Raw genomic sequence first — 20,286 nt, 5'->3', positions numbered from 1 at the left:
ATACATAGATATGTAAACAGGCAGAATACAGCGCTGCGGTCGGCAACGCTTATATAAGACAAGTGTCTGGTGCAGTTGTTAGATCGGTTGCTGCTGCTACAGTGACAGGTTAAGTGAGTTTGAAAGGGGTGTTTTTGTTAGCGCACGAGCGATGGGGTAGAGCATCTCCGAGGTAGCGATGACGTGGGGTTTTTCTCGTACGACCATTTCACGAGTGTACCGTGAATATCAGGTAAAACATCACCGGCATCACCGCGGCCGATAAAAGATCCTGTGAGAAAGGGACCAACGACTACTGAAGAGAATCGTTCAACGTGACAGAAATACAACCCTTCCGCAAATTGCTGCAGATTTCAATGCTGGGCCATCGACCACTGTGAATGTGCAAGCCATTCAACGAAACTCCCCCATATGGCACTTTCGCAGCCCTCGATGACTGCACGACACAAAATCAACACCGACACTGGACAGATATCTCACCATCAGTGCCCGCAGATGGCCATGGAGTACTGCAGGTAGCCTTGCTCGGGACCGTACCACAGCCATTTGAACAGTTGTCTCCAGACACACAATCTTCAGACGACTGAACAGACATGGTTTATTCGCCTGGAGTCTACTGACCCCTGGTCACAGGAGAGCCCGTAAGGCCTGGTGTCAAAAACACAGTACGTGGTCATTGGAACAGTGGTCCCAGGTTATGTTCACGGACGTGTCCAGGCATAGTCTGAACAGTGATTCTCGCCGGGTTTTCATCTGGCGTGAACCAGGAACCAGATACCAACCCATTAATATCCTTGAAAGGGACCTGTGTGGAGGTCGTGGTTTGATGGTATGGGGTGGGATTATGACTGGTCCACGTACGCCCCTGCATGTCTCTGACAGAGGAACTGTAACAGGTCAGGTGTATCGGGACGTCATTTTGCACCCGTATGTCCGCCTTTTCATGGGTGCAGTGGGTCCCACCTTCCTCCTGATGGATGATAATGCAGGACCCCACCGAGCTGCCATCGTGGAGGAGTACCTTGAAACAGAAGATATCAGGCGAATGGAGTGGCCTGCCTGTTCTCCAGGCCTAAACCCCATGTAGCCCGTCTGGGATGCTCTCGGTCGACGTATCACTGCACATCTTCAAACCCCTAGGACACTTCAGGAGCTCCGACACGCACTGATGTGCAAGAATGGGAGGTTATACCCCAGCAGCTGCTCGACCACCTCATCCAGAGTGTGCCAACCCGTTGTGCGGCCTGTGTACGTGTGCATGGTGATCATATCCCATATTGACGTCGGGGTACATGCGCAAATTGTATCGAGCAGACTGACGCGTACGAGTATGGAAACAACCTCATGAATCCGTGGACTCTACATGTCAGCAGAGGACTGTTCAAGCTGGTGGAGGCTCCGTAATGGCATGGGACGTGTCCAGATGGAGTGATTTGGGATCCCTGGTACGTCTAGTTAGGGCTCTGACAAGTGACACGTAGGTAAGCAACCTGCCTGATCACCTGCATCCATTCATGTTCATTGTGCATTTCGACGGACTTGGGTAATTCCAGCAGCACAATGCGGCACCCTACAGGTGCACAATTGCTACAGGGTTGCTTCAGGAACGCTCTTCTGAGTTGGAAAACTTCCGATGGCCACCAAACTCACAAGATATGAGTATTACACAGCATATCTGGGATGCCTTCCAATGTGCTGTTCAGAAGAGTTCTCCGAACCGTCGTACTCTTACGGATTTATGCACAGCCCTGCAGGAATCATGGTGTCAGTTCCTTCCAGCGCTACCTGAGACTTTAGTCGAGTCCATGCCACGTCATGCTGAGGCACTTCTGCCTGTTCGCGGGTGCCCTACAAGATATGAGGCAGGTGTACCACTTTCTTGTCTTTCTTCAGTGTATACAGGGTGAGTCACCTAACATTACCGCTGGATGTATTTCGTAAACCACATCAAATACTGACGAATCTATTCCACAGACCGAATGTGAGGAGAGGGACTAGTGTAATTGGTTAATACAAACCATAAAAAAAATGCACGGAAGTATGTTTTTTAACACAAACCTTCGTTTTTTAAATGGAACCCCGTTAGTTTTGTTAGCACATCTGAACATATAAACAAATACGTAATCAGTGCCGTTTGTTGCATTGTAAAATGTTAATTACATCCGCAGATATTGTAACCTAAAGTTGACGCTTGAGTACCACTCCTCCGCTGTTCGATCGTGTATATCGGAGAGCACCGAATTACGTAGGGATCCAAAGGGAACGGTGATGGACCTTAGGTACAGAAGAGACTGGAACAGCACATTACGTCCACATTCTAACACCTTTTTATTGGTCTTTTTCACTGACGCACATGTACATTACCATGAGGGGTGAGGTACACGTACACATGTGGTTTCCGTTTTCAATTACGAAGTGGAATAGAGTGTGTCCCACTGGAAACGCGTCGACGTATGTGGTATCAGCATGATGGTGCACCTGCACATTCCGCAATTAACACTAGGCTGACCCTTGACAGGATGTTCGATGGGCGTTTCATAGGACGTGGAGGACGCATAAATTGGCCAGCCCGTTCTCCTGATCTTACACCTTTGGACTTCTTTCTGTGGGGTTCGTTAAAGGAGAATGTGTACCGTGATGTGCCTACAACCCCAGAGGATATGAAACAACGTATTGTGGCAGCCTGCGGCGACATTACACCAGATGTACTGCGGCATGTACGACATTCATTACGCGAGAGATTGCAATTGTGTGCAGCAAATGATGGCCACCACATTGAACATCTATTGGCCTGACATGTCAGGACACACTCTATTCCACTCCGTAATTGAAAACGGAAACCACGTGTGTACGTGTACCTCACCCCTCATGGTAATGTACATGTGCGTCAGTGAAAAGACCAATAAAAAGGTGTTAGCATGTGGACGTAATGTGCTGTTCCAGTCTCTTCTGTACCTAAGGTCCATCACCGTTCCTTTTGGATCCCTACGTAATTCGGTGCTCTCCGATACACACGATCGAAGAGCGGAGGAGTGGTACTCAAGCGTCAACTTTAGGTTACAATATATCCGGATGTAATTAACATTTTACAATGCAACAAACGACCCTGATTACGTATTTATTTGTATGTTCAGATGTGCTAACAAAACTAACGGGGTTCCATTTAAAAAAACGTAGGTTTGTGTTAAAAAATATACTTCCGTGCATTTTTTTTATCGTTTGTATTAACCAGTTACGCTAGCCCCTCTCCTCACGTTCGGTCTGTGGAATCGATTCGTCAGTATTTGATGTGGTTTACGAAATATATCCAGCGATAACGTTAGGTGACTCACCCTGTATACCAGGTGGTTATAATTAAACTCTCCCTATTTATGACGCTATAACACGGAAACTAATTACTGTACAAGTACCAGACTTGTTAGGATTAATGTCAAGGACATGCGGAAGAGAAATAACGCACAATCGGTTCAGTTGCAACATTTTCAATGTGCTGCTACGGTACATTGTACCATTACATAGTGTTACCATTGTGATACAAAACAGCTCAATATGGCGTCTACAAGTGTCAAGAAGAGTCTGAATTTGCATGATTACATTTCGCACAGCAGAACTAAGCATGTCTATAGGTATGCTGGCTACTTCTCAATATACTTCAGATCAGCACCTGTGTGAATGTTCCCCTTCGGGTAGCCCCACAACGAAAAATCACAGGGAATGGGATCAGGCGATCGTGCCAGCCAAGTATTTTCAAACGATCGGCCGATAATTCGATCGTTTCCAAACGTGTTTCGGATAAGCAGATGAACTTCACGTGCGATGTGCAGTGGGGATCCAACTTGCTTCAATGCGTCTCCCTCCTGTAGGGACCTAGTAGATAGTGTCGGAAGTTCCATGCGGCTTTTCGCGGATGATGCTGTAGTATACAGAGAAGTTGCAGCATTAGAAAATTGTAGCGAAATGCAGGAAGATCTGCAGCGGATAGGCAGTTGGTGCAGGGAGTGGCAACTGACCCTTAACATAGACAAATGTAATGTATTGCGAATACATAGAAAGAAGGATCCTTTATTGAATGATTATATGATAGCGGAACAAAAACTGGTAGCAGTTACTTCTGTAAAATATCTGGGAGTATGCGTGCGGAACGATTTGAAGTGGAATGATGATATAAAATTAATTGTTGGTAAGGCGGGTACCAGGTTGAGATTCATTGGGAGAGTCCTTAGAAAATGTAGTCCATCAACAAAGGAGTTTGCTTACAAAACACTCGTTCGACCTATACTTGAGTATTGCTCATCAGTGTGGGATCCGTACCAGATCGGGTTGACGGAGGAGATAGAGAAGATCCAAAGAAGAGCGGCGCGTTTCGTCACAGGGTTATTTGGTAACCGTGATAGCGTTACGGAGATGTTTAACAAACTCAAGTGGCAGACTCTGCAAGAGAGGCGCTCTGCATCGCGGTGTAGCTTGCTCGCCAGGTTTCGAGAGGGTGCGTTTCTGGATGAGGTATCGAATATATTGCTTCCCCATACTTATACCTCACGAGGAGATCACGAATGTAAAATTAGATTAGAGCGCGCACGGAGGCTTTCAGACAGTCGTTCTTCCCGCGAACCATACGCGACTGGAACAGGAAAGGGAGGTCATGACAGTGGCACGTAAAGTGCCCTCCGCCACACACCGTTGGGTGGCTTGCGGAGTATAAATGTAGATGTAGATGTAGATGTAGATGTAGGGCGGGTATGACAGGCTGGCGAAGCATATCGCAGTAACGCTAGCCGGTCACACTGCACGTCTTTGGCCCTTGAGCGCCAACCTGTTAAAAAAGGAATAGGCTAATAATGGACGTAGCCTTGAAGCCACACTTGAAACGTCCCCTTAGAAAAATTTATACACGACTGTGCTTAAACTGACACACAATATTTTTAGCGCAACGCACCACTGCTGGCGGCTCACCTCCAACTGCGCAACGCTACGCGCTGTTCACATCCAGCTGCCCAACACTACAATGGGGGACAACAATGCAAACTAGCCACAGACTGCAAACACAGCATAGCCAGTGATTTTCATATAGAGCGCTACGTAACGTTGCCAATAAGAAAACATAAACAGCCTACTTACACACTGTACTGTGATAGGTTTACCATACAGACGAACGTCGTGCCCAATGACTGGAGGTGAAGATCTCCACACTCAGCAATTCTGTGTGTCCACCTCACCTGTCACTGAAAAATGAGCTTCGTCTGTCCATACGACGGCGCAGGACCAGCGTTCGTCAACTTCAATCCTTGCGACAAAGTGGAGAGAGAAATGAACAAGTCGTTGTGCATCCTGTGGTGAAAGCTGTTGTACGGTATGGCTCTTGTACGGATACCATTGGAGAATGGTTCGAAGCACCTTCCGTACAGTGGACCACAGGATGTTCATCTGTCGTGACAGCACTCCCACTGCCTGGGGATCGGGAATTGCGCGCAGCGTTGTCTGCCGTAGCAACAGCGATTTCATCTACCACCTGTGGTCCAACTGGTCGTCGGCCTCTTCCTGGAACGACGCCCAGTTCTCCAGTCGATTCATACTTCTTCATAATGCTCCGCACACCAGGTGGACAAAGAGAACCCTTCCGTAATCCTTCCAGCCGCCGATATTCTCGGAGTGCAGCTGTTGTTTTCATAATAGAGGTTCACCATTCACCCCACTCCTATTGTCCAAGCTCACGTTGACACGTCAACAAGTCCATTGCGACTTGTCAGATGTGGGAGACTATGAATCACGATGGCTGATAAGGGCACCTGGTGGCCATAGTTGGAACTAGACGGTGACGATGTGATGCATGGAAATCGTACACCCCATACTCTGGACATTAATGGTATCAAGTTTGGTACTCGTACGGTAATTAGTTTCCTTGTTATAAAGTGTTAAATGTGAAGTTTAATTATAACCACCTGGTATATAACAGTTCTTTTTTTTTTTTATCATCAGTCTACTGACTGGTTTGATGCGGCCCGCCACGAATTCCTTTCCTGTGCTAACCGCCTTCATCTCAGAGTAGCACTTGCAACCTACGTTCTCAATTATTTGCTTGACGTATTCCAATCTCTGTCTTCCTCTACAATTTTTGCCCTCTACAGCTCCCTCTAGTACCATGGAAGTCATTCCCTCATGTCTTAGCAGATGTCCTATCATCCTGTCGCTTCTCCTTATCAGTGTTTTCCACATATTCCTTTCCTCTCCGATTCTGCGTAGAACCTCCTCATTCCTTACCTTATCAGTCCACCTAATTTTCAACATTCGTCTATAGCACCACATCTCAAATGCTTCGATTCTCTTCTGTTCCGGTTTTCCCACAGTCCATGTTTCACTACCATACAATGCTGTACTCCAGACGTACATCCTCAGAAATTCCTTCCTCAAATTAAGGCCGGTATTTGATATTAGTAGACTTCTCTTGGCTAGAAATGCCTTTTTTGCCATAGCGAGTCTGCTTTTGATGTCCTTCTTGCTCCGTCCGTCATTGGTTATTTTACTCCCTAGGTAGCAGAATTCCTTAACGTCATTGACTTCACGACCATCAATCCTGATGTTAAGTTTCTCGCTGTTCTCATTTCTACTACTTCTCGTCTTTCTCCGATTTACTCTCAAACCATACTGTGTACTCATTAGACTGTTCATTCCGTTCAGCAGATCATTTAATTCTTCTTCACTTTCACTTTCACTTCCACTTTCACAGTTTATATGTAGCGGTTATAGAGTGTTTCAACGACAGAGGCTATAATTTCAGGTACGTATTCCCTATATGTAGCCAGAAAAAGTTTTCATTACAACATGTGTCTGGAAATGCATTGTTGGCGAGTTGTGCCCTCCAGAACAGTGATATTCCCAGAATTGGCTCTGAGCACTATGGGACTCAACTTCTGAGGTCATTAGTCCCCTAGAACTTAGAACTGGTTAACCCTAACTAACCTAAGGACATCACAAACATCCATGCCCGAGGCAGGATTCAAACCTGCGACCGTAGCGGTCTTGTGATTCCAGACTGCAGGGCCTTTAACCGCACGGCCACTTCGGCCGGCTCTTCCCAGAATTCCCCCCCCCCACCCCCCATCCTCTCCCCTAGGTACTAGCCTTCTTTACAGAAATGTTCAAAATACCATCTCCCATGACGTACGAGTGGAGGTCTCTTATAAACAGCACATTGCAAAGTATCCCAGATATGCTCAATGACGTTCGTGTCTGGAGAGTTTGGTGGCCAGCGGAAGTGTTTAAACTCAGAAGGGTGTTCGTGGAGCCACTCTGTAGCAATTCTGGGCGTGATGGGAGTCGCACTGTCATGCTGGAATTACCCAAGTCCGTTGGATTGCCCAATGGACCTCGATGGATGCAGGTGATCGGACAGGTTGCTTTCGTATGTGTCAATTATTAGAGTCGTACCTATCAGGAATCCTGTATCATTCCAACTGCACACGCCCCACGCCATTACAGAGCCTCCAATAGGCTCGAACAGTCACCTGCTGATATACTGGGTCCATGGATTCATGAGGTTGTCTCTGTGGTGTCACCGCCAGACACCACACTTGCTAGGTGGTAGCCTTTAAATCGGCCGCGGTCCGCTAGTATACGACGGACCCGCGTGTCGCCACTGTCAGTGATTGCAGACCGAGCGCCGCCACACGGCAGGTCTAGAGACACTTTCTAGCACTCGCCCCAGTTGTACAGCAGACTTTGCTAGCGAAGCTACACTGACAAATACGCTCTCATTTGCCGAGACGATAGTTAGCATAGCCTTCAGCTACGTCATTTGCTACGACCTAGCAAGGCGCCATGACCAGTTATATTGAGATTATATAATGTATCAACAAGAGCAATGTTCACCAATTGTGGATTAAAGTTAAGTATTCTACCAGTTACTCTTGTTTGGCTAGTCTTACTTCTCTGACCTGTTCCAGACCTCACTCCAGTCTGCGTGAGCTTATAGCGTGCATTTCGGCATCCTCGCATAGTGACTTGGCTGTCTTGCCAAGTCACAACAGCCTCTGTACCCGTTCCGCTTGATACAAGCTGAAACCGGCATCAGGAGTTCAATGTCGGTGTTTACGGGGCCAGGCGAGGCGAAAGCTTTGTCTCGTTCGGCGCACGAATCGGCCTTCGGCTTCGAAAGCCCACATCAATGATGTTTCGTTGAATTATCGTACGCTGACACGCGATGGCCCAGCATTGAAATCTGCAGCAATTTGCGGAAGGGTTGCACATCTGTCACGCTGAACGACTGTCTTCAGTCGTTGCTAGTCCCGTACTTGCAGGATCTTTTTCCGGCCGCAGCGGTGTCGGAGATTTGATGTTTTACCGGATTCCTGATATTGACGGAACATTCGTGAAATGGTCGTACGGGAAAATTCCCATTTCATGCTGTGTCCCAACGCTCTTGCGTCGACTATAACACCACGTACAAACACACCTAAATCTTGATAACCTTTCACTGTAGCAGCAGTAGGCGATCTAACAACTGCGGCACACACTTGTTGTCTTGTATAGATGTTGCCGACCGCAGCGCCATATTCTGCCTGTTTGCATATTTCTGTATTACTACCCTACTGGCCATTAAAACTGCTATACGACGAAGATGGCGTGCTACAGACTCGAAATTTAACCGACAGGAAGATGATGCTGTGATATGCAAATGATTAGCTATTCAGAGCATTCACGAAAGGTTGGCGCCGGTGGCGACACCTACAACGTGCTGACACGAGGAAAGTTTCCAGTCCATATCTCATACACAAACAGCAGTTGATCGGCGTTGCCTGGTGAAACGTTGCTGTGATGCCTCGTGTATGGAGGAGAAATGCGACTTTGATAAAGGTCGGATTGTAGCCTATCGCGATTGCGGTTCATCGTATCGCGACATTGCTGCTCGCGTTGGTCGAGATCCAGAAAATGGAATCGGTGCGTTCAGGAGGGCAATACGGAACGCCGTGCTGGATCCCAACGGCCTCGTATCACTAGCAGTCGAGATGACAGGCACCTTATCCGCACGGCTGTAACGGATCGCGCAGCCACGTCAACGGAAGGGGACGTTTGCAAGACATGAACCATCTGCACGAACAGTTCGACGACGTTTGCAGAAGCATGGACTATCAGCTCGGAGACCGTGACTGTGGTTACCCTTGACGCTGCATCACAGACAGGAGCGGCTACGATGGTGTACTCAACGACGAACCTAGGTGCAAGAATGTCAAAACCTCATTTTTTCCGATGAGTCCAGGTTCTGTTTACAGCATCATGATGGCTGCATCCGTGTTTCGCGACATCGCGGTGAACGCACGTCGGAAGCGTGTATTCGTCATCGCCATACTGGCGCATCACCCCGCGTGATAGTATGGGGTGCCATTGGTTACACGTCTCGGTCACCTCTTGTTCGCATTGACAGCACTTTGAAGAGTGGACGTTACATTTCAGATGTGTTACGACCCATGGATGTACAATTCATACGATCCCTCCGAAACCCTACATTTCAGCAGGATAATGCACGACCGCGCGTTGCAGGTCCTGTACGGGCTTTTCTGGATACAGAAAATGTTCGACTGCTGCCCTGGCCAGCACATTCTACAGATCTCTCACCAATTGAAAACGTCTGTTCAATTGTGGCTGAGCAACTGGCTCGTCACAATACGCCAGTCACTACTCTTGATGAACTGTGGTATCGTGTTGAAGCTGCATGGGCAGCTGTACCTGTAGACGCCATCAGAGGTCTGTTTGACTCAATGCCCAGGCGTATCAAGGCCGTTATTTCGGCGAGAGGTGGTATTTCTGGGTACTGATTTCTCAGGATCTATGCACCCTTAATTGCGTGAAAATGTAATCACATGTCAGTTTGTAACGACAACTGTACATATAATAATTTTTTTCTTTCTGAATTTAGGTAAATTAATGTAAGCAATGCTTTGAATTTCTTTTCTTTTTGTGTCATGTTAAAGAAACTGTAAGCAACTTTTGAAATGAATGTTATTATTTATGTTAGATTTCAAGCAATTTGATAATCAAAGGGAAGTGTATTTATTGTTAAAACTATTGTAAGATGTGAAAATTGTAATTTATACACTTGGTCCATATGTAGGTAATGCATTAGGATATGTGTAGTAGAAAACCTGTGGTGAATACCCTACCTGTAGGGGAGCGGGAAAAGGTGGAGGTAGGCGAGCGCGGGAAAACGCACACTGGCGCGGTTCGGCACAACGGGCTCAGTATGACAGTCGGAGTTGGGCATCGGTCAGAGGAACATGTACTGTACCGAGGAGGCTATCCAGGAAAAGTGGATTACATTGAGCCTCGGATGTGCCGATTCCGATGACTACTTGGCATGGCTATATTCTTAGGCACTAAATTGGAAAGATTACGACGCTAAGAAGAAGGAAAGTGCCGATGCAGTGAGAGCCTTAGCCGTGCTTGTATGTGTGCTGTGCTGCCCGCTATCTCGCTGCCCGCCACCCGCCGCACCGACGTGCACAGGTCAAAAATTTATTTCATCTTTAGAAGTGTATCTGTGTGGACCAGTGTCGAAACTGTTTCTAACTGTTCAATAATAACGTGACTTTTACCAGAATTGCCTTAGCCGTTACTCATCCTTATCACTGACCTAGACAGGGTCCTTACCACATATTGTGCAACCCGAATATCCCGAACTGAAAGTTTAAAGATAGTATTAACGAGAATTATCAGTAGACAAAGCTATGCTATAAAGAAGTTAAAATTTATGTGTGTTATTGTAAATGTTGATAAAGAACAAAAGTATGACTATATTGAAAGAGAGTTTTTTGAAATGAGTTAGCAATGTTATTTAATTAATGTGAGACAGTCAAATAATTCAGAAATTAGAGAAAAGAGTAGTTATCCATAGATTGATAATTTTGAGTGTTAATTTACCTTCAGGACTTGATAGTTTCAGTATAACGACCATAACAGTTTCAGGGCCCCCCCCCCTTCTCTTGCCCATTCTTTCACATCTTGAAGTGTACTGATCAGATTTGAACAGTAAAGTTAATTTCTATATCAAACCTAAGTGTATTAGTGTTTTTTCCAATTTTAATAGTGACATTGTATGTGTGCTTTCAAAATTGCTAATCCTAGGGTAATCTATGCCCGATTTCAGTCTGATCAATATACAAAATGCAGTTCGTAGTAATCATTGCTGTGTGGTGTTGTGTAATTTTAGCTCGTCCAAATTAGTACAAAAGAAGAAAACCTTAGTTCAGTAGATTCTTTCTGGTTTCAAATTTTGCCATAAAACGCAACATTACTACGTGTCATTATGCTTGTACATGCACCCACTTGTACAAGGAAAAACTCACTCAATGCCTAATTAGGCTGGCGACCGAATTATTAATCATTGGTAATATCTACTGTGTGTACTTCTTGTCCGTGCGAACGCGTAATTATACTTTACATTTGCTTGACGCATCACTGTAGTTACTGACTGAGTATAGGTCCGATCTTGCTTCCATTAGGTACACGCGGTCAAATTATGTACTAAAATCCTTGTTTACAAGGTGAAGCCCGTGAACTTATTACAGTACAGGCTTTATAGAGCTAACGCACGTCCGACAGGGCGGTAGCGTTACAAGTTCTAGTATAATATATTTGTCCAGTGAATACCCGTTCATCATCTGCATTTCTTCTTGGTGTAGCAATTTTAATGGCCAGTAATGTAGTTTCATTGGTTCTTGAGTGTATAACGTACTGCGTGACAGCGCGGCGCTGCCGGCTCACCTGTCCTCAGCGGGGGCGGCCGCCGCCCCCAAAGCCGCCCCCGGCGGTGCCGTCGCCACCGCCTCCGCCGCCCCCGCCACATCCGGTCGGCCCCCCACTACGCACACCAGCGAGTTGGGCTCAGCCGTGACGCGGATCTCCAGGCGCTGTCCAGGCAGCCAGAAGTCTCGCTCCTCCGTGCTCACCGACACCTGCAGGCACAGCGCAGCACACACCCTGGTGGAAAACTGCTCTCAACACCGACACCTACAACAAGTCATCTTGATAGTATAGGGGCCTTGCACATGGAGGCTCAGCCAAGTTCAGACAAAAACACAATACCTTGAACGACCAGCAATAGGACGTTCCTATTCACTGGACATGTACGAGTGTTGTTCAGTAAGTAATGTCTCACATTTTATTAAACAGGCATTACTATACACAGACAAACGTCGTTGTTGGTGCTTCACATTTGATAGTGAAAGCTTGTTCCCAAGAGATAAGTGGGATTCTCAGCCGCATATGTAATAGCTCTCTGAAGCAGCGTGTTTTCCCAGATAGACTGAAGTATGCCATTGTGATACCACTGCATAAAAAAGGGGATACGTCTGATGTCAACAATTACCGCTCAATCTCTCTTCTGACTGCCTTATCCAAAATTCTTGAAAAACTAATATATTGTAGAGCAACTTCACACCTTTGTAAAAACAAAATTTTAAGAAAATGTCAGTTTGGTTTCCAGAAAGGTTTTTCAACGGAAAATGCTGTATATACTTTCACTAATGAAATATTAAATGCTCTGAGTAACCGGAAGTCACCTGTTGGGATTTTTTGTGATCTCTCAAAGGCTTTTGATTGTGTAAATCATGGATTACTTCTGGATAAGCTCAAGTACTGTGGTATCAATGCCACAGAACTCAAATTGTTTAAATCATACCTAACTGGAAGAGTACAGAAAGTTGAAGTATGCACTTCACATAATATGCAAAAAAACTGGTGAGTTCTCAAACTGGGAACAATCAAGAATGGGGTGCGGCAACGTTCGGTCTTGGGTCCTCTGCTGTTCTTAATATATATTAATGACTTGCCATTCTATATTCACGAAGATGCAAAGCTGGTACTTTTTGCCGATGATAGAAGTATAGTTATCACACCCAAAAGACAAGAATTGTGAAATTGTAAACGATGTTTTTCAGAAAATCATTAAGTGGTTCTCTGTGAATGGGCTCTCATTAAACTTTGACAAAACACAGTATATACAGTTCCACACAGTAAGTGGAATAACACCATTAATAAATAAAGACTTTTATCAGAAATCGGTAGCTAAGGTAGAATATTCAAAATTTCTAGGTGTATGCATTGATGAGGGGTTGAATTGGTAAAAACACACAGAAGATCTGCTGAAACGTTTGAGTTCAGCTACTTATGCTATTAGGGTCATTGCAAACTTTGGCGATATACATCTCAGTAAATTAGCTTACCACACCTATTTTCATTCTCTGCTTTCGTATAGCATCATATTTTGGGGTAACTCTTCACTGAGTAAAAGAGTGTTCATTGGACAAAAACGTGTAATCAGAATAATTGCTGGAGCTCATCCAAGATCATCCTCCAGACATTTAAAGAGCTGGATGTCTTCACTGTAGCCTCACAATATATATATATATATATATATATATATATATATATATATATATATATATATATATATATATAAACTTATGAAATTTGTTATTAACAATCCGAACGAATTCAAAAGTAATAGCAGTGTACATGGCTACGACACTAGGAGAAAGGATGATCTTCACTACTCAAGGTTAAATCTAACTTTGTCTCAGAAGGGGGTAAATTATGCTGCCACAAAAGTCTTTGGTTACTTACCTAACAGCATCAAAAGTCTGACAGATAGCCATATGGCATTTAAAAGGAAAGTAAAAGAATTTCTTAATGTCAACTCCTCCTAGTCATTAGATGAATTTCTGGGTATAGTAAGTGGGTAATTTCCCCAACCCCCACAAAAAAATAAAATAAAATAAAATAAAAATATTTAGTGTCATGTAATATTTTGTGTAATGTAATAACTTGTATAGACACCTTTTATTTACCTTACACGTTCCACATCATTACGAAGTGTCGTATTCATGCTCTATGGAACAAGTACTGATTTAATCTAATCTAATTTGGTGTTTGTTCTGAGCGCCAGTGAAGTTTCGAACCGTTCTGGCAGATGGCTGAGCCGTAGTTCAGCGTCAAAATGGGGTCTCCATACGACACACGTTACAAGACACGTGCTGTTATTGAATTCTTGTCTGCAGAAAAAAGAGTCCGTGGTGAACATCCATAAACGTCTGTGTGCAGTGTATGGCGATGCTGCAGTTGGTAGGAGTTCAGTTGGGCGATGGGTAAAGATAGTCACAGCCTCAGGAAATGCAGGAACAGAGCTCCACGGTCAGCCACGCTCGGGACGTCCTGTCACAGCCACTGCTCCAGACAGGCTGAGTCGTGCGGACGCCATTATTCGAGCCGACCGGCGCATCACAACTCGACAGTTGTCTCTACAGTTGTCGGTCAGCATTGGAAGTGGATCTGCAATGATCGAGCCTCTTGGAAATTCAAAGAGGTACTCGCAATGGGTTCCACGAATGCTCACAGCGGACCACAAGATTCGAAGAAAGGCCACTTCATCTGAATTGCTGGAGAGTTTTGATACCGACGGAGAGGCCTTTCTGTCACGGATTGTTACGAGGGACGAAAGCTGGGTGCACCACTTTGCGCCGGAAACAAAAGGGCATTCCGTGGAGTTTCATCATCCTTATTCATCACAAAAGAGGAAAAGTCACAGCGACAGTCTTCTGGGATTGTGGTGGCGTCATTCCCGTTGATGTGATGCCAAGAGCATCAACCATCAATTCAGAGGCATACGTGAAGCCTCTGAATAAACTCGAGAACCGTTTCCGAGGTGTTCGATCGGTCAAGAATCCAGGCGAGATCTTGCTCCAACACGATAACGCACGTCCACACAGAAGTCTGAGAACCCGGGAACACGTCGATAAATTGGGTTGGACGTCACTGCCTCATCCACCCTACAGTCCAGAACTGGCTCCCTCGGACTTCCATCTCTTTGGGCCACTTAAAGATTCTCTACGGAGAACACACTTTGAAGATGCCGAGAGTGTCAGTCGTGCAGTGGAAACATGGCTACGCCTACAGGACAACAGCTTTCACCAACAGGGAATACATGATCCTCCACAACGTTAGCGTACGGCCATAGACCGTCATGGAGACTGTTGTGTCTAGACAAGACAGTCTAGACACAAGGCGAGGAAGCCGAAAGGGCACGCGTCAACTCACGCAGGCTTGCTTATGTCTGAAACAGGATACGTAATGAATGCTATAAAGAAAAGTACGTAGCTCCATGAATACTTAACTTTACTCCATCATTTGTATACAGCATTCTTGATGATACGAGTGAGACTCTCTATAGAAATGGTTAATGGCGCCTTGCTAGGTCGTAGCCATGGACTTAGCTGAAGGCTATTCTAACTGCCTCTCGGCAATTGAGAGAAAGGCTTCGTCAGTGTAGTCGCTAGCAAAGTCGTCGTACAACTGGGGCGAGTGCTAGTACGTCTCTCTAGACCTGCCGTGTGGTGGCGCTCGGTCTGCAATTACTGACAGTGGCGACACACGGGTCCGACATGTACTAATGGACCGCGGCCGATTTAAAGCTACCACCTAGCAAGTGTGGTGTCTGGCGGTGACACCACAGAGACTACCCAGAAAAATGGGACGTGTTGGTGTTTATTGTGACCAAATTCTGACTCTTAACAATAAATACGTACTGAGACAAAAAATATGGGGCATTACTTATTGAACGACCGTCGTACATTAGTATGTTCTGCAGAAATGGTTAGCATGTGAACGTATCTCTCATCAAGTTTGTAAAACAGAGACGTGTACTCGTTGATAATTATTCTCAATGAATATTACGTCTTAAAACATTTGGAATAAAATAATTCTGGGTATGAGGCCACGTAATTGCAAAACAGTAAAGCAGCTAATTTTTCAACGTTTCGACCGAGTTGCTGCGGTCCTTTTCAGGGAAAATTCAAAGTGAAATGATATCAATAATACGATTCGCTGATGTCTATCCTGAGTGAAAGAAGAATTACATGATCTGCCGAATGGAAGGAACAGTCTAATTACAGAATATGGACTGGGAGTAAATTGAAGAAAGACGAAAATAATAAGTAGTAGAAATGAGAACGGCGAGAAACTTAACATCAGGATTGATGGTCACGAAGTAGATGAAGTTAAGGAATTCTACTACATGGGTAGCAAAATAACCAATGACGGACGGAGCAAAGAGGACGTCGACGGCAGACTAGCAATGGCAAAAAGGGCATTTCCGGCCAAGAGAAGTCTACTAGTAACAAACAGAGATCTCAATTTGATAAAGAATTTCCTGAGAATGTACGTCTGGAGTACAGCATTGTACGGTAGTGAAACGTGTACTGTGGAAAAACCGGAACACAAGAGAATCCAAGCATTTGAGTTGTGGTGCTACAGACGAATGTTAAAATTTAGGTGGACTGATAAGGCAAGGAATGGAATGAGGAGGTTCTGCGCAGAATCGGAGACAAAAGGAATATGTGAAAACACTGACAAGGAGAAAGGGACAGGATGATAGGACATTTATTAAGACATTAGGGAATCACTTGGTACTAGAGGGAGCTGTAGAGGGCAAAAATGTAGAGGAAGACTCAGATTGGAATACATCCAGCAAATAATTGAGGACGTAGGTTGCAAGTGCTACTCTGAGATGAAGAGGTTGGCACAGCAGAGGAATTCCTGGCGGGCTGCGTCAAACCAGTCAGAAGATCGATGAGGCAAAAAAAAAAAAAAAAAAAAAAAAAAAAAAAAAAAAAAAAAAAAAAAGACTGCTATGTTCTGGTGAATGTCTATTTCGGTTATCTTATAGTTACCAACGTTAGATGTCTGAGATGGTATCGGACATTTTGTAGACAGGTTGCTATAGAGGGAGATGACTGTACGGTAAGTTATTTGTGTGCTACTGTAATGACTGACTGGAAAGCAGTTCCAGTACGTGACTGGTAGGAAATAGCACATCGATAGGTTATTGTCTGTGCCACTCTAGTAAGTGAGTGGTAGGCAACTCTCTTTCGTCGCTGGTAGGCATGGTATGTCGGCATCTCGGTCGGAGTGGCCGAGCGGTTCTAGGCGCTTCAGTCTGGAACCGCGTGACCGCTACGGTCGCAGGTTCGAATCCTGCCGCGGGCATGGATATGTGTGTCGCCCTTAAGTTAGTTAGGTTTAAGTAGTTCTAAGTTCTAGGGGACTGATGACCTCAGATGTTAAGTCCCATAGTGCTCAGAGCCATTTGAACCATTTTGAAATTGGCATCTACTAACTATGAGTGTTTCTATTTTCGTTGTCACCTTAATCTCTTGTATGTGAGATTCTGAAGGACTTTTTTATATTATTTTACAGCTCGCCATTCACAACGAAGTGGAGTTATTGGGAAGTGGGTTGGTAACTTAGCAAACGATTCAGCCTTCAAACATAATTTTATTGTACGAAAATATTTCGCAACTATATTTTGTAATCACTTACATTTCCTAGAGGGGGGATTAATTATGTTACAATCAGCTTCATGTTCGTTATTAGCTGTCAGGATGGTATAGTTTACCTTCTATGGTCGTTAACGCCCATGAATAATTAACTATTACTTTTTTATTTCCTGTGCGCCTGCAGCGTTATACGTCTCTTGTAAAGACATTAAATAATTTTAACCAGTAACGCTGTTGCAACAGTATTTTATTCAGTTCTTCTATGGATAGGCACTAATTTCAACTCCATGGTCATTTTCAGGCTATGTGCTTCGCACGGTGTTATCGCTGGCGCTATCGCCGTTTATTACATGTTACTAAGTTGGTGGAGTTTTATTAATCTGCAGTTGCTAAGCACTATTTTTGAGGTGTTTGATTCGTTTTCGAAACTGACAGCTTCGTAAAAAAGAATCAAACCTCTCAAAAGCAGGGCTCAGCAACTGCAGATTAATACTATTCCACCAAGTTATAAGTTAACAGTTTCGACAGCACCAGCGATAACCATGTGCGATGCACAAAGCTTGAAAATGACCATGACTTCGAAATACACTCCTGGAAATTGAAATAAGAACACCGTGAATTCATTGTCCCAGGAAGGGGAAACTTTATTGACACATTCCTGGGGTCAGATACATCACATGATCACACTGACAGAACCACAGGCACATAGACACACGCAACAGAGCATGCACAATGTCGGCACTAGTACAGTGTATATCCACCTTTCGCAGCAATGCAGGCTGCTATTCTCCCATGGAGACGATCGTAGAGATGCTGGATGCAGTCCTGTGGAACGGCTTGCCATGCCATTTCCACCTGGCGCCTCAGTTGGACCAGCGTTCGTGCTGGACGTGCAGACCGCGTGAGACGACGCTTCATCCAGTCCCAAACATGCTCAATGGGGGACAGATCCGGAGATCTTGCTGGCCAGGGTAGTTGACTTACACCTTCTAGAGCACGTTGGGTGGCACGGGATACATGCGGACGTGCATTGTCCTGTTGGAACAGCAAGTTCCCTTGCCGGTCTAGGAATGGTAGAACGATGGGTTCGATGACGGTTTGGATGTACCGTGCACTATTCAGTGTCCCCTCGACGATCACCAGTGGTGTACGGCCAGTGTAGGAGATCGCTCCCCACACCATGATGCCGGGTGTTGGCCCTGTGTGCCTCGGTCGTATGCAGTCCTGATTGTGGCGCTCACCTGCACGGCGCCAAACACGCATACGACCATCATTGGCACCAAGGCAGAAGCGACTCTCATCGCTGAAGACGACACGTCTCCATTCGTCCCTCCATTCACGCCTGTCGCGACACCACTGGAGGCGGGCTGCACGATGTTGGGGCGTGAGCGGAAGACGGCCTAACGGTGTGCGGGACCGTAGCCCAGCTTCATGGAGACGGTTGCGAATGGTCCTCGCCGATACCCCAGGAGCAACAGTGTCCCTAATTAGCTGGGAAGTGGCGGTGCGGTCCCCTACGGCACTGCGTAGGATCCTACGGTCTTGGCGTGCATCCGTGCGTCGCTGCGGTCCGGTCCCAGGTCGACGGGCACGTGCACCTTCCGCCGACCACTGGCGACAACATCGATGTACTGTGGAGACCTCACGCCCCACGTGTTGAGCAATTCGGCGGTACGTCCACCCGGCCTCCCGCATGCCCACTATACACCCTCGCTCAAAGTCCGTCAACTGCACATACGGTTCACGTCCACGCTGTCGCGGCATGCTACCAGTGTTAAAGACTGCGATGGAGCTCCGTATGCCACGGCAAACTGGCTGACACTGACGGCGGCGTTGCACAAATGCTGCGCAGCTAGCGCCATTCGACGGCCAACACCGCGGTTCCTGGTGTGTCCGCTGTGCCGTGCGTGTGATCATTGCTTGTACAGCCCTCTCGCAGTGTCCGGAGCAAGTATGGTGGGTCTGACACACCGGTGTCAATGTGTTCTTTTTTCCATTTCCAGGAGTGTAAGCTCACAGCCGTAAGAAACAGCTGAATAAAGCACTATTATATCAACGCTATTGGTTAAAATACACATGTAGAATTATAACAGGCTGCGTGAAGTTAACTCCCGTCGAATGACTCTTCCACCTTCCACCACGTACTGTTCGATGAGAAATAGTGGAAACCAGGGAAACAACGAAACTGGAACAGTAAAAAAGGCGTCCGATGCATGGGCAACAACCCTAACCACAAGGACTAAAGTCAAGGACAAGTGTCACCAGAACATCCAAGAAACTAACAACCACTGAAGAAGAAGTCAGGCTGCAACTATGGAGAGCAGACACATCCCACTCTCCTGGTTGGAAAAGATTTTCAGAATCTTTACCCCACGGTCATGATGAGAATTGGCAGATCTGGGAGTGGTCGAATATGCTGGGCTCAGGAGAGGGCAGATCATGGGCTAACCTGGCAAACATTGAAGAAAACAAAACTCAGTGTGACTGCGTCTTCAACACATGCTTACAAGAAAATTCCTGGCAGATTAAAACTGTGTGCCGGATGTAGATTCGAACTCGGGATGTTTGCCTTTCGCGGGCAAGTGCTCTACCATCTGAGCTATCCAAACACAACTCAAGAGCCGTCCTCACAGCTTTAATTCCGCCAGTACCTCGTCCCCTACCTTCCATACTGCACAGGTCTTCTGCGAACCTTGCAGAACTAGCACTCCTCGAAGACACGATATTGCGGTTCACAGAAGAGCTTCTGTGAAGCTGGAAAGGTACGAGACGAGGTACTGGCAGAATTGAAGCTGCTCAGAAGGTAGAGCACTTGCCTGCGAAAGGCAAAGGTCCCGAGTTCGAGTCTCGGTCCGGCACACAGTTTTAATCTGCCAGGAAGTTTCGTATCAGCGCACACTTAGTTTCAGAGTGAAAATCACGTTCTGGAAATATGCTCACGTGTCGATTGCGTCCAGCCATCTTC

General features: G+C 45.8%; 1 protein-coding gene across 1 annotated transcript in view; it reads right to left on the bottom strand.

Moving 5' to 3' along the window:
* LOC126109449 (C3 and PZP-like alpha-2-macroglobulin domain-containing protein 8) overlaps positions 1 to 20,286 on the bottom strand; it is a 968,006-nt gene that overhangs the window by 214,960 nt on the left and 732,760 nt on the right. Inside the window, exon 11 of the mRNA XM_049914479.1 lies at positions 11,755 to 11,945. Coding sequence (XP_049770436.1) covers positions 11,755 to 11,945 — 191 coding nt within the window. The remainder of the gene's footprint in view (positions 1 to 11,754; positions 11,946 to 20,286) is intronic.

Source organism: Schistocerca cancellata, chromosome 12, assembly GCF_023864275.1.
Source record: "Schistocerca cancellata isolate TAMUIC-IGC-003103 chromosome 12, iqSchCanc2.1, whole genome shotgun sequence".
Lineage (NCBI taxonomy): Eukaryota > Metazoa > Arthropoda > Insecta > Orthoptera > Acrididae > Schistocerca > Schistocerca cancellata.
This window is presented reverse-complemented; position numbering and strand designations above follow the sequence as displayed.